Below are 13,062 nucleotides of genomic sequence, written 5' to 3'. Positions count from 1 at the left end.
TGTGAAATTCCTCTCCGTACAGCACTTGAAGATGAATAGCCGAGCACGCGTGCTTTGTACCCTGTTGTTTTAGATGTTTTTCTGTGAACTGGCTCTGAAATAGAAAGTCCCACCAGGGTCTGAGTGGATGAACTGTAGCTGCTGTGGCTGTTGTTTTGCTCTCGATGAGTTGTGAAGTGAGTTCTTCTAAAGGAGCCTTTCAAATAACAGAAGACTTTTTTGTGCTTAATAACAGTGCATAGTCTGAGTAAGGATCTCGAGTAGATAGCACTTGTGATTGTTGCTGTTCTCAGCTGGAAGATGCAGGCTCCCTTGGTGACCCGACAGCAACATCATAGCTCACAGAGAGCCTGCTGAATGAATCAGGCAAGTAATTATTGATGTAAGAAGCAGGGCTGGGAAATAATTACAACCACAGTGGCGCACAATGAAAACGGTGTGGTGGAGCTCATGTGTATGTGTGTGTGTGTGGTATTTGTATGTCAGGAACTGTCTGCGAGTGGCTGAAGATAGTTTTCCGTTCAAAATTTAAAGGTTGCTAAAGGGCAAAAACGTGCAAGAGCCTTTGTGTGGCTGACTCGTTTACCTTGTCTTCGTGATGCCGCAGGAGAGATTAACTTTCCCGAGATGTCACCAAACTCTTGTTCTCCTGTTTTATTTAATGTCACAGCACACACGTGTATTCACAAAACAATTCACAGCAGGACAGGAAATCAGACACAGAGGCGAGCATCAAACATTGAATGTGAATGCCAAAATGTCCTGGAGACGAGTTTCTCCGGCAGATTCCTGCGCGGTGGATTAATTAGCAGCAATAACACAAGAAAATATTTCACACGTTAATCCTGATGAAACTGTAACAAGTCCTCATAATGGTCTCTGTGGGGAATTAAGACGCAAATTACAAACAAATCATTTTGCAGATCATCTATTCAAACATCAAACAGCAGTGAAAAAGAAACAGGCCACAGGCTGATTGAACAGTTTAACAATGGACATAACGCCCAAAGTCTCTTGTAGTATTTTTGCAAATAGTTTTTTTCACAGAAGTGCATAACAAAAATAAAACATACACACGGGTGCTGCATTAGAGGAAAGACATGAGCCCTTCACTCCTGCAGTAAAAGGAACTGGTTGGCTCTGTGATGCTATGGGGGGCAATTTGGCCCACTGCTCCCACTTGCAGCCAGTAAGGATTATACACCTTTATTCTTTTGTTAAACAAGGTTATGCTATCTTCAAGGTTGACAGGGCCCCACCAAAATTGCAGATGAATATGAAAATGATGTGAGTCATGCACTGTGAATTTTCCAGTCACTAGATTTCAACCAAAGCTCTCAGAGAAGCAAGCCTAACTACTCTGTAACCTTGAAGCACCTCTGGACACACTTCGGGGGGAGTTATTAGAAAGCACAGGCTAAATTAATTAATTCATCACCCCATAAGACCTGTTGCACTTGTTGTGTAATTTGGCATACCTCAGCCTTCCCTCGCTGCTTTCCTTTCTTAAGAATATCTTATTTGCTTCAGCTGAAGAAATGGGAACACATGATGTGTTTTTGCAACAGGATGCTAGTAACAAAGTGCTAAAGATACAATTTAAACTAGTTCTTTGCTAATTGTCTGTTAGGTGTAGACACACCATTGATTTATTCCTTGAGTTAGATGTGTTTTAAACTCGAGTGATTCACAGGTCAGTGTTAAGTGGCTTAAAGAAAACAAAAAAACACTCCTCTGAAAATGGTCAGGTTCAAGGACTCAAGCAGACAACTCCAAAGAAAGATTATGAAATAATTTTTAAAGCCTAAGTTAATTAACTCAAATTTGAATGGTTACCAGTGCACAGGAACTACATATATAGAATTACCAGTATGAAACCTATTTAAAATGGTTAAAAGGCTTACTAACTTTGGCTCATAAAAGTTTTAAAGACCTTTTTTCCCGTAAAAATGATACTTCTACAATCTTTGCTGTTGCAGAATTTGCTGCAAGATTTGCTTAACAAGTCTCTGTTTGACTCAGATTTTAGACTGATTTATTAGTTGGTACTCATGATTATGTTCCAGAGACTTTGAGAATCAATGACAAAGCTCCTGCTTGAACAGAGTGGCCTTATGCCTTACTTAAACACTTTATTTCTTCTTTTAATATGTCACGCATGACACCAAAGAAATATGGCATACAGAGTTGAATTACAAAGCAAACATTCAACATTTGGCAGAATATTCGTAGTGGCTTTCTTGCTAACATTTAGATGATGTGCGTTCTATTTATGAGGCTACAATCAGCGGCCATTTAGCCTAGCTTAGCACAAAGACTGGGGAGAGATGGAAACAGCTAGACTGGTTTAGCACAGAAAGTGACCAAATTCACCTTCCAGCACCCCTGAAGCACACACAATCAAAATACATTTAACTGTGTTTGGAAAAATGTCAGGCTATTCTCTTGCTCTGAATAAATCACATATTAATGTCTTTATGTATCATAACCATGCTGGGCGGTGCTTCCTCCACTCTCCTTCCCCTCAGGGACAGAGAGAAAACATGCTGCACTGCATGAGAAATTCTCAGGAGAAGCTCCTTTAGGCCAGTTCTGTACTCTTTTCTGATCAGGCAGTAAAGCACTGGGTTCAGACAGCTGTTAGCATGAGCCAGGCACACAGTCAGGGGGAACGCATAGGCCTGGGTGTTGTAGAAGGCTTTGCTGAAGGGCACCAAGTCAAATTTGATCAGCACCCCCCACAAGGTGAGGGCCTGGTTGGGCAGCCAGCAGATGAAAAAGGAGAGAACTACGATAGTGACGGAGCGGGTCACTTTGGATCGGCGGCGGTGGCGGCCTCTCTCACACTCAGATTTCTCGGTGGCACTCCCGGTTACCATGCTGCACACAATGCGCCGGCTCAGGATAAACCTCAGCAGGAGGAGGTAGCACACAGAGATGATAATAAGGGGAACCACAAAACCCAGAAGGACCTTCTGTGTTTGATAGAGTCCCAGCAGGACTTGGGGGTCCCAGTGACCGGAGTCGGAGTCAGAGAAGCGAACCAAGCAGAGCTCGTCATCTGCAGAAACCTGGAAACATAAATAGGGAGATCAGAGGATCCTTATCCAAAACACAGAGCATGCACTGTAGGCAGACTAGTTGTTGAGTACTGATTCAACAAACCTGGACAGTGGTGGAGTAGAAAGCATGAGGCAGTGTGGCCACCAGAGACACCACCCAAATGGCTGAGCTGGCCCACTTGGCCCGAGCGGTGGCGCTCCTTGGGCTCTCCATCTTCAGAGCAGTAACCAGGGAGCGGTAGCGTGTCACGCTCATGGCGGTGAGAAAGAAGACACTGGCGTACATGTTCATGGTGGTGACCGAGCTCACGATCTTGCACATGACCTGCCCAAAGGGCCAGCGGAAGTCCAGCAGCGTGTCCACGGCCCAGAAGGGCAAGGTGAGGACGAACTGGAGGTCTGTGAGAGCCAAGCTCATCACAAAGCAGTCAATGGAGGAGTGGTGGTATCCACGGCGACGGGAGTGAAGCAAGAAGAGTGCCAGGAGGTTACCCACGAGCCCCAGAACACATACAACCAGATAAACCAGGGCAATGACAACTCGTACCTGTCACACACACACACACACACACATGTTTTGTGCTTGAAGGGTGTTTTCAGTAAACATAACTGAAAACAAAAATCTGAGACTTTTCCAACCTGATAATTTAAAGCTTCTGGGAGTAAAAAACGTGGAAGTGTATTCAACCTGCATTCTTTCTAATGTTCTAATGCCTGGTCTATGGGGGGAAAGTCACACCCTCGGCAAAGCTTTTCTATTGAGTCTATTTTTTGTCTCAAATGCTAGTTTTAAGATCACTATATGCAAATAATATTTATTTTATAATTATTTCAAGTCCAAAAAGATGACAAAGCAGATTATTCTTTAGGGTGGGTGTCCTTTCAAAAAGCTCAGATGACACTTTGTGAAAACATTGGGCTCCAGACTTACCAAACCAATGAGTGGCATGGTGGCAGTGTCATCTTTTATATACAGGTTATGCTACAGAGTGCTGCAATAATAAATGGTAAGATATTTTAAGCTGAAACATATTCTGAAGATGTGGGACTTGTTTAAAAAAATGGTATAACCTTTAATGTCAGAATAAAGAAACAACATTATCTCCAAGATTCATGCACAATTACCGTTTCATTTTTTATTAATCTGATCCAACTGGACTTGTAGAAAAAAAACAAAAAACAAACAAACAAGAAGGTAAGCAAACCTACTGCCAGATTGGCGCTGTCTCCGTGCAGATCCAACGAGGACTCCTGAGAGAGTATGTGAAGCCAGCAGTTTAATGAGAGGTTAAAAGAGGAGGCTGCACCCGTAGGGCTGACCAGTTCGGAGATTTTGCGCTCATCCTCTTCCCCTCCGCACAGCCCTGTCAGAGCTCCAGAGGAGCTGCTGTTGTCGACCTGCATGACTCGGCTGCAGGCGGGGAAGGGAAAAGAGGGCGAGCTACTTCGCAAAACTATCCACTTCTTCCACCGGGATAACTTCGAGATCGCAGGTGCGCAGGTGCGGCTTCAAAAATCCCCATCTCTTTCTCCTCATGCATTCAGTATTAAAAGAGATCAGAGCTCCAAAATGCGCGTTTCTTCTTCTTCTTCTTTTGCTTGAATCTTTTGTTTGTTTGTGGTTTCCAGTCGGAAATGTCTGAGATATTGAAAAAACAAAAGAAAGAGCTGATTAATCCGCATCCACCTACTTTGGCGCGTTCAGGTCGAAGTCTGACATGAAGCAGTTGCCTCTTCTGTCAGCATCCTCGCACTGGAGGCTTTTATACTCGCCCAGCTTCTCGTTTCACCGCATGATGGCGCTCTGTCGGTGCACACACGGACTCCCCAGTGTTGATATATTATTGTCGTTATTAAAGCAGATGCCCCACTAACCAAGTTTCAGATGTCAGTACTCTTGGCTGAGCTTCATTCATATACCCCCGCACCCACCCTTTTTTGATGTAATCCAGATTTAACTTTAATTTTTAAAGATAAATTGATCATATTTTTATAGATTTTCTTGCCTTCAAGGGTTTTTCAGTGTTCATTTCAACATTAGAAAATCAGAAAGCTTTCAGTCTTTTTGATGCTGTTAGTGGAAGAGCTGTGTGCGTGCATGTGTGTGTGTGTGCACTTGCGATTTGCATGTCTTATAGGTCACTGTTGGTATTCGCACAGTGTGTCGCTGGGATCTAAACTGAGTGCGTTTGAAAAGACATAGTGCAGCAAACATTTTCTCCAGCACCTTCATATTAAAACAGTCTGTAACTTTAAAAAGAAGAGATCTCAACATCTTAACCTCAACCAGTTTGCTCCAAGTGGTATTAAATAATTGATCCTTGTTCCTAAAACTTAGTAAAAGGGGGCAAATATAAGAGCAGCTGGGACATTTGGAAGAAAGTGTATCCTTTCCTTTTGGTTTCTTTTCCTGTTTTCACAAGCAGTTAATCACAAATTCAGATGTTAATAAATCATATTTTGTACACAGTGCTGACATGGAAAGAAATGCAGATGTGGTTGAAGTCTGACCCACCAAATCTCCCTCGTGAAGCCGCTTGTTGTCATTCTGCTGAGGCTTTCGAAGATGCTTAAAAATTCAGCTTTCATTTAAAAATAAATGGATGGGGAGATTCTGACTCTGTTGGGCTTTTGTGTTTTCGACTATAGTCCAAATAAGTGCAAGTAAAGCTGAGGCAAACTTTGGTTTGTGTGTGTAGGGATCAGAGATGGGCAGACTGTAATCTGATTACTTTTTTCAAGTAACGAGTAAAGTAAGGGATTACTATTGCAAAAACGGTAATTAGATTACTGTTACTTTCCTGTAGGAATGCTGCGTTACTGCGTTACTAAAACCGTGATTTTTTTGCAAGAATGTCTCATGACAGTGAGGTAAGTGAGTGTGACGTTCATGACAACAGCTGTGTGCAGATCAACAGTGGATCATATATCGATTGTGGGAGAGAGTATGAGTGTGCAGCGTTTAAAGCGTGGAAGTACTGACCTTATTTTGAGTTTGATTCCATAAAAAGTGACAAAAACATTGGTGTCCGTTGTGTGTGGGAAGAAAACTTCTTTTTACAGCGAAAAAAAAACCCCCTAAACAAGCACCGAGTGTGCTACCATGTAATGGGAAATTCACAGAGAAGCTGCCGTATCCTTCCACTGACCGCTGCGGCACACCTGCACCAGAGCACACCTCCGTCTACCCTACTCCTGCTTTACAGGTGAAAATAGAGCAAAAGGACCGCTGAGTCTTTGATGTTATTTATTTTCTGCTGTGTTTTACTTGCATCTATTTGAAAGAGTGAGTGCACTCACTCTTTCAAATAGATGCAAACACACACAAAAAAATAATTATGTGCTGGAATGTGCAGAAAATAGGTTTAAATATTAAACAAATTTCTTCCAGTCAGAGAATGTTGCATATAATTTAATTTTTGCTTGATGCATAAAGTTAAAAGATTAAAACTAATAAAACAAGTTAAAAAAAAATAGACTTTTCCATTTGATTACATTTTGTATGATGGATTATGCAGAAAAAGTAGAATTGGGCTGAACGATCTATCGCTTTATCACCTATTCAGGTTGTAAATCGTTTTTTTTTTAAAGTAACTAAGTAATTAATTACTTTTGAAAATAAGTAATCAGTAAAGTAACGGGATTACTTTTTGGGGGAAGTAATCAGTAATTAGTTACTGATTACTTTTTTCAAGTAACTTGACCAACACTGGTAGGGATAATGTGTAAGGGTGAATATTTCTGTCTGATGAAGGTGAAAATACTTTACACTGACTGTATTACAATGTAAATTTGTGCCCAGACACGGTTATAAAAATGAGCTCTTCTTTAGTAATACATGCAGTTATTCAAATACAAATTCTTGGCCTGATCGAGGGCGTTTTGTCAATGTCATTCTTTGGTGGAGAAGATGATTTGAATTCACGCTCTAAATGCCGTCCTCAGAGCTGCTGCAATGCAAAGAATATGATGGCAGTGGAAGAAATGCTAATAAATTTAAATTAAATTTAGTTCAAAGGAGAGAAAAATCAAATATATATTAAATGCCCCAAGAATTTAGCCGGTTAATGTTTAAACAGTAAATGTATGTAAGGTTGTGCAGAGATAAGAATTAAAGAAAAGACACTGAACAAACTCACTGAAAAGGGTGAAGGATCTCAGGCTGCTGAGCAAAATCAGCCTCATCTGCTTTCATGTTTGTCATCATTAAGTCAGAATTATGTGCTCATGTTTGTGAGTGCAGGTTAATTATTCTGCAGCTATGCTCAGATGTTCATGAAGCCCCATCCGGACAGCCTAACCTTCTAAAATTATCTGAGCAATCTTCTCCTCCTGCAACCTCTTTTCTCCCTCGGGTAGCAGCACCTCTGCTCAGCTCTGAGATCCTGATTGAATTTCCACCTACATCTTTAACTCTTTATCATTACAACACACTGCCTAACCTGCCTCATCAATTATTCATTTCCGACTCCTAGCCGCTGTGTGCGTATAGTGAGCCCGTAGTTTTGAGCTTGGTTTGCAGAAATATTTATTTATTTATTTCGGTTATTCCACATTCTCTGCTCAGCGAGAGCTCTCAGGGAGAAAGGCTCGATGCACGGCTGCCAGGAGATTAAAAAAAACAGTGAGATGATAAAGCCACATTTCCACAGCGCAGCTCCACCGACAAAGACAAAAAAATATATCAACTGTGTAAAAATATAAACCAAAAAGAAGTATTCAAATTAGAGTTGAAAGCAGATTTGAATGCACAGCTGTGCTTTGACGGAAATGCCAACAGTGTTTCTTTTAAAAGTATTGTGTAAGTATATGAGGCAGAAAACTGCAGCTGAGTGTGATGGGCATCAATTTTGCAGATATTTGATTGAAAGTATAAAGTGCTGTGGAGAAATTATAGTGATATTATATATGTTTTTTGTATATGTTCTTTTTTTAAATGGAAGTTTATGGATATATTGCTAAACTGTAATTGGTAAAATTCAATGACTGGTTAAAAAATATGGAAAAAAAACATCCATAAAAATGAATACGGAAAAATAATTTATTGTAAAATGGTACATTGTACTATTTTTCATTGATGCTTTTTGGGGGGGGGTTGTTTTTCTGCTTCAAAATTGCATTTATTGTATAATTAATTACAAATTTGTCAAGATGTTTCATGCTCACCTACAGAGACAGATTTCATAGTTAAGAACAAAAAAAAAAAAAAAAACCTTCTGATAGAGGTACTGCACTATGGCCCAGGCTATAAAACAGCTCATCCCCCACACAGTACTGAACAATGCTGTGTAAGTACTACAGTACAATGGGGTAGATCAGGTAGCCAAGGTATCCCACCTCAAGTTGCTCTCAGATCCTTCTGTTAGAAACTTTTACATCAACAACACTTACAGAGTCCTCTGTGCCTTCTTTATGTGAACATAATCCATAACATACTCATCATTTAAAAATAATCACAGTTCAATTTGTTTCTCTTTTCCTTTCCAACAGCCAGTTGTTACTCCTGACTTAAAATCTACTACTATTGTATTTTCAGATTAAATTGTTCCAGGTTTGCAGCTGTAGAACATTTAAGCTGCTTATCTCATTTCATCTCACCAGAAAAAGGCACTTAACGTCGATCTGTAAACAGTCTTTAGTTACATTTCCACAATTACAGTAAGCGATATTTTTCTTTCTCAAAAATAATGATATGAAACTGAAACCCACCTTCCTCTGGTGTTTTGACAGCTGGCTGTGAACCTGAAGCTTTTATTTGCTCATTGAGTCATATTTGTCATTTTTGTTTTCAAAATATTGTCTCATTATTTTTGCAAATCGGTTTTCCTCGACACAGGACACATGGTATCGCTGGAGGAAGGAAACAAAACAACAACAAAACTTTCAGACGGGTCCAAAATTCACTGGAGAAAATGTGAATTCACACCCGGCTGATCCTGCCAGTAGCAACCTGTCTCAAAGATTTAACTGTCTAAGCCTCAGCGCACACACACACACACACACACACACACACACACACACACACACACACACACACACACACACACACACACACATATATACACATACACACAGTGAAGAATGCAAATGCATCATTAAATTACTGCGCAGAGCTCCTACTGAATGCACCACAGATCATGGTATATATTCAAAGAAAATAATAAATCACAGTAGTGAGCGTGCATGTGTATTTAATGTGTTTGTATTTAACAGGCATCAGCTGCACAGGTATGATCCAGCATACATGATCCAGCAGGTGCTTAAAGGCTTTTTATTCAGAGCAAAATGAAAAATGATTACATCCACGTCAATGACCTCTTTACTGGCCTTTGCGAAAGTGCATTCCTGAAACACCTTTCAAATGGATGTTTATGTGCTGGAGCAGCCTCTCACCCAGCCTCTGTAGTGAAAAGCAGATGCAGAGAAGCTTTTAAACTACCCTGTTGGGGGCTGCACTCGCATCCAAACTCGCACCCCTGCGCCACGTCTTTCTTGTTAGAATAAATCAGTGAAGGTCCTTGTGCCTGTGATCTTGATGGCGAGAGAAGGGGACGTCTGCTTTGGGGAGATCTGTCCAGGGCCTAATCTTCTCTGTCAGATTGCGCAGGGCTTCAAAGCTCCTAGTAACGCAGAGGAGAGGAAGAGGAAGAGAAGGAGGTGGAGGAGGAGGGATGTCTCGGGCATCATCCATCGACTGCAGGGAGCGGGACGGCACTGAGAGACAGAGATGCGGTTGAGAAGAGTGAGTGTGTGTGCATGAGTGAGTGTGCATGGACGAAAAAGAAAAAAAGAAAGCAAGATTGGCCATGCATGATGGCTACGGACCTTTGGTCTCTGCATAGTCTGCCTGACTGAGCCGGCTGTAAGGGTCTGGTCGAAGATTTGAAGAAATCAGCAGAGAGAAGGAGAGGAGCAAGACCTGGATGTAAATACAGACAGATGGACAAAAAGAGGTCAAGCATAGAAAACACAGATCAGAAAGAAGAAACTGAGTAGGTTATTACGCACACAACTACATAACATTTTGCACAACCGGTGCTTCTCTGACTCATTTAAATATTCAAAGCATTCACAGCCGCAGTCCTGCCGGTACAAACACTCGCACGCCTTGATGTGCTTATGAACTTTTAATGTTTACTGTATTTCTTTGTTACAATTATGACTGCCTCAAAAATTACATAATGCTCTATCTCACCAGGATGCAGGTTGCTTTCTGTCTTGTTTTGCTGGGGCCATTAGGAAGGAGAGCCTGTAGCCGGCTTAGCTGCTCCAGCAGAGCACTGCAACACAAATCCAGACAGAAAGATGAAAGAGGCTGTGCAAAAGTTTCACATAAGGGGTCTCATCATTTCCAGCATCTGTGATCACTCTCGCAAAAAAGAGAGAGAGAGAGAGAGAAGGACAAATTGAAGGAAGAGTGTGTGTGTGTGTGGAGCCTTCACACATTTTGTTTTTACAAGCAGCAGTCTGCCAGCGTCAGGGAAAAAAGAATAAAAAAATCAGGACAGTGAAATTGCCGAGTGAAAAGAAAAGTTGGAAAAGCTGTGTGAAGATTTGGAATGGTATGCACTTTGTATGCTGGTAATTTTACTCTCAGGCTCTTCAGTCCTGAATCTTTCACAGGCAGAACGGTTTGGCCATTTTCAGCCGTGACTCGGTTTCATGAAAGCGGTGTCACAAAAGATGTCGTGGAGATTTATTTTGTGCAGCTAGCTCTGTACAAGCCCCGCGTCCAGGTTTGATTAATCCTGCTGCCTTATCTGTTCAACCGGTAGGGACTTTGATGGGAAACAAATGTGAGGGTTTGCAATTATGCCGTGTTTTCATATGGCTGCACCTCCTCAGCCTGGCCATTGTTAAATGTACGACACCCGGATGTTCTGACTATATATGGTCAATCTTAATTTTTTCTGTCATCCTATATTTCTGGATTTAGGCTCCATGAAACAGGCCTTGTGGTGTCATAGTCTTGAGATGAAGTGGTTTAGGCTATCAACAAAATACTAAATACTACCAGACATAATCCCACTAATGAAAACACAGTAGCTAAATAACTGAAACAGGGAAATAAATTGAAAAACCGAGACATCTGTGGTGCTATTTTTACAGGAGCAATTGCTGCAGAGCTAAAATAGCCATTCTCTAAAATCTAACAGTGACCATTCGATCATGCCAGAGCTCTGAAGCTGTGCCCTGACTGTGCCTGAGCCAGGATATAGCTTCCAAAGCTTCAGAGACTTGGACCTTTCCAGACCATATGCTGAAATGTAGTGCACTGGGCTGTAGTCATGGTAACTCTTTGCTTTTCATTGCAACTTTCAAAAGCAAGTCCTGGATGTTGTCACAGGTAAAGCTAATCAGGTGTGTTATGTTCTTTACTGTATTTTCTGGACTTTAAGCTCTCCATCATTATACAAAACACTGAGTCGTCCAGGCATCTAATGCCAATAATCATCAGGTTAAACTTTTGTTGCCTCACTTAAGGACTCACTTGTTGGTCTCCTCCAGCTGCTGGATCTTTCTCTGCAACTCGAGGTTGTGAGCACCACATGCAGACATCCTACAGAAAGAGGAGGAGGAGAATGAGGGCAGAATCGTATTAAAAAAATATCGTTTTATGATGTTGCCTCGCCTGCCCTCCATTTCTCTCTCTGCCAATATCAGCCTGCTGACTGTTATCGCAAACCCCATTCTGTCATCCAGGGACTCCACCCCCTTTCTTCTTCTGGTGTCTCTCTTGTTTGGTTCAGTCACTGTGAGTCCATTATGCCTTCGACTGATAATGACACCCTGTTGATACGCTCTGCTTGAATCTGGTTTAATTATCAACGAATGCTGACTCTGGGAGAGACAATCTCACTCTGCCATGAAACTTTTGTTATCAGGAGGCAGCAGAGCTCAAGCTTGATTGAGATGTTGATAGCATGTAATTAGATATATAAACCTCCTGTGTTACATCAGTAAGACATTTTCATTAGTACGCAAAACACGCAGACAATTTTCACATTTCAAATATTTACTAAAGTGACAGTACATTTGTGTTTGGCCATTTTTAAAGCTCAAACTGTGTATTGGCTTTATCCCACCCGCTACACCCGTGGTCCAAAACACCTCCATTTACTCTCAATCGACTCTTTTATTCTGACACAGATCAGTAATGGCAGGTTTTAAAAGAGTCCAGCAGTGCAAGGGAGTCAGTCTTAAGAACCACATCAGAGTGAAACAAGTTCTAAAAATACCCCCAAGAGAAGCTGATGAATGATAAACCTAGGGGGATTTGACAAACAAAGGAATTTGGGGAATATTGCTGCATTGCGTTTCTTTGAGGCGAGTCAAATTACATGCTCGACCACGCAGCGCTGTTTGTGGAGGTGTGATGTGGTTGAAGCGCCAGCATGTGGGAGGCAGGTGGGATTAATAAATTTGGTGACAAAGGCTTGCTGGCTGTGTGGTGAGGCTGATTCCGAGCAGCCTCGAGGTAGAGAAGGAGGAGGAAGACTGACGCAAAAACCTGCTTGCTGTTCTGGGTTGTGGCATCATGTTTAGGAATAATCCACTCTCTCTCCTGACTACATCTGTGAATTTGCGTGTATGCACAATGAGAAAGTGGTCCAGATCGACCGTAAGTGTTTTGGTGCCCCACAGTGGAGCAGTTATCACAGTATGGTGGGTATTCTGAGTTTCTTTACAATGTTCAATGAATGTAGAAACTTTCAGGTCTTTGACCTTACTGAACACCGATTTTTTTTCTCATAAACAATATTAAGATCTCTAAGAAGTCTTAAAATGAGTATATACAACCTCAGATAAACTGCAAACCGTGACATATTACACTATGTCAATAAAAACTAAGTCAAAGTGCAAAGAGCATTAAAAATTAGCCGCTGCTAATGAAATGCACTTGATTAACAGGTCGTCAAGACGTTTTGCTAGTTTGCAGGTCTGGAGCATTATCACAAATCCAAGCAGGAAAGACATCAGCAACGATCTTAGAAAAGCA

General features: G+C 41.4%; 2 protein-coding genes across 3 annotated transcripts in view; both read right to left on the bottom strand.

The window, feature by feature from the left end:
- Positions 1-1,765: 1,765 nt before the first annotated feature.
- LOC113010545 (relaxin-3 receptor 1-like) lies at positions 1,766-4,786 on the bottom strand. The gene is made up of 3 exons (XM_026149649.1): positions 4,272-4,786; positions 3,166-3,609; positions 1,766-3,071 (listed from the first exon to the last, which is right to left on the bottom strand). The coding sequence occupies exons 1-3, from the start codon at positions 4,464-4,466 to the stop codon at positions 2,460-2,462; spliced, it is 1,251 nt and encodes a 416-aa protein (XP_026005434.1). The 5' UTR covers positions 4,467-4,786; the 3' UTR covers positions 1,766-2,459.
- A 4,367-nt stretch (positions 4,787-9,153) lies between these two features.
- The window catches only part of LOC113010081 (cyclic AMP-responsive element-binding protein 3-like protein 3-B), a 22,308-nt gene continuing 18,399 nt past the window's right edge, over positions 9,154-13,062 (bottom strand). For both annotated transcript variants that reach the window (XM_026148917.1, XM_026148916.1), the window contains exons 8-11: positions 11,554-11,622; positions 10,258-10,342; positions 9,888-9,981; positions 9,154-9,776 (exon numbers count right to left, since the gene is read on the bottom strand). In XM_026148917.1, the coding sequence (XP_026004702.1) occupies positions 9,568-9,776; positions 9,888-9,981; positions 10,258-10,342; positions 11,554-11,622 (457 nt within the window). In that variant the 3' untranslated portion in view covers positions 9,154-9,567. The remainder of the gene's footprint in view (positions 9,777-9,887; positions 9,982-10,257; positions 10,343-11,553; positions 11,623-13,062) is intronic.

This window comes from Astatotilapia calliptera, chromosome 18, assembly GCF_900246225.1.
Source record: "Astatotilapia calliptera chromosome 18, fAstCal1.2, whole genome shotgun sequence".
NCBI classification, from domain to species: Eukaryota; Metazoa; Chordata; class Actinopteri; order Cichliformes; family Cichlidae; genus Astatotilapia; species Astatotilapia calliptera.
Note: the sequence above shows the minus strand (reverse complement) of the source record. Positions and strands in the feature narration are given on the sequence as shown.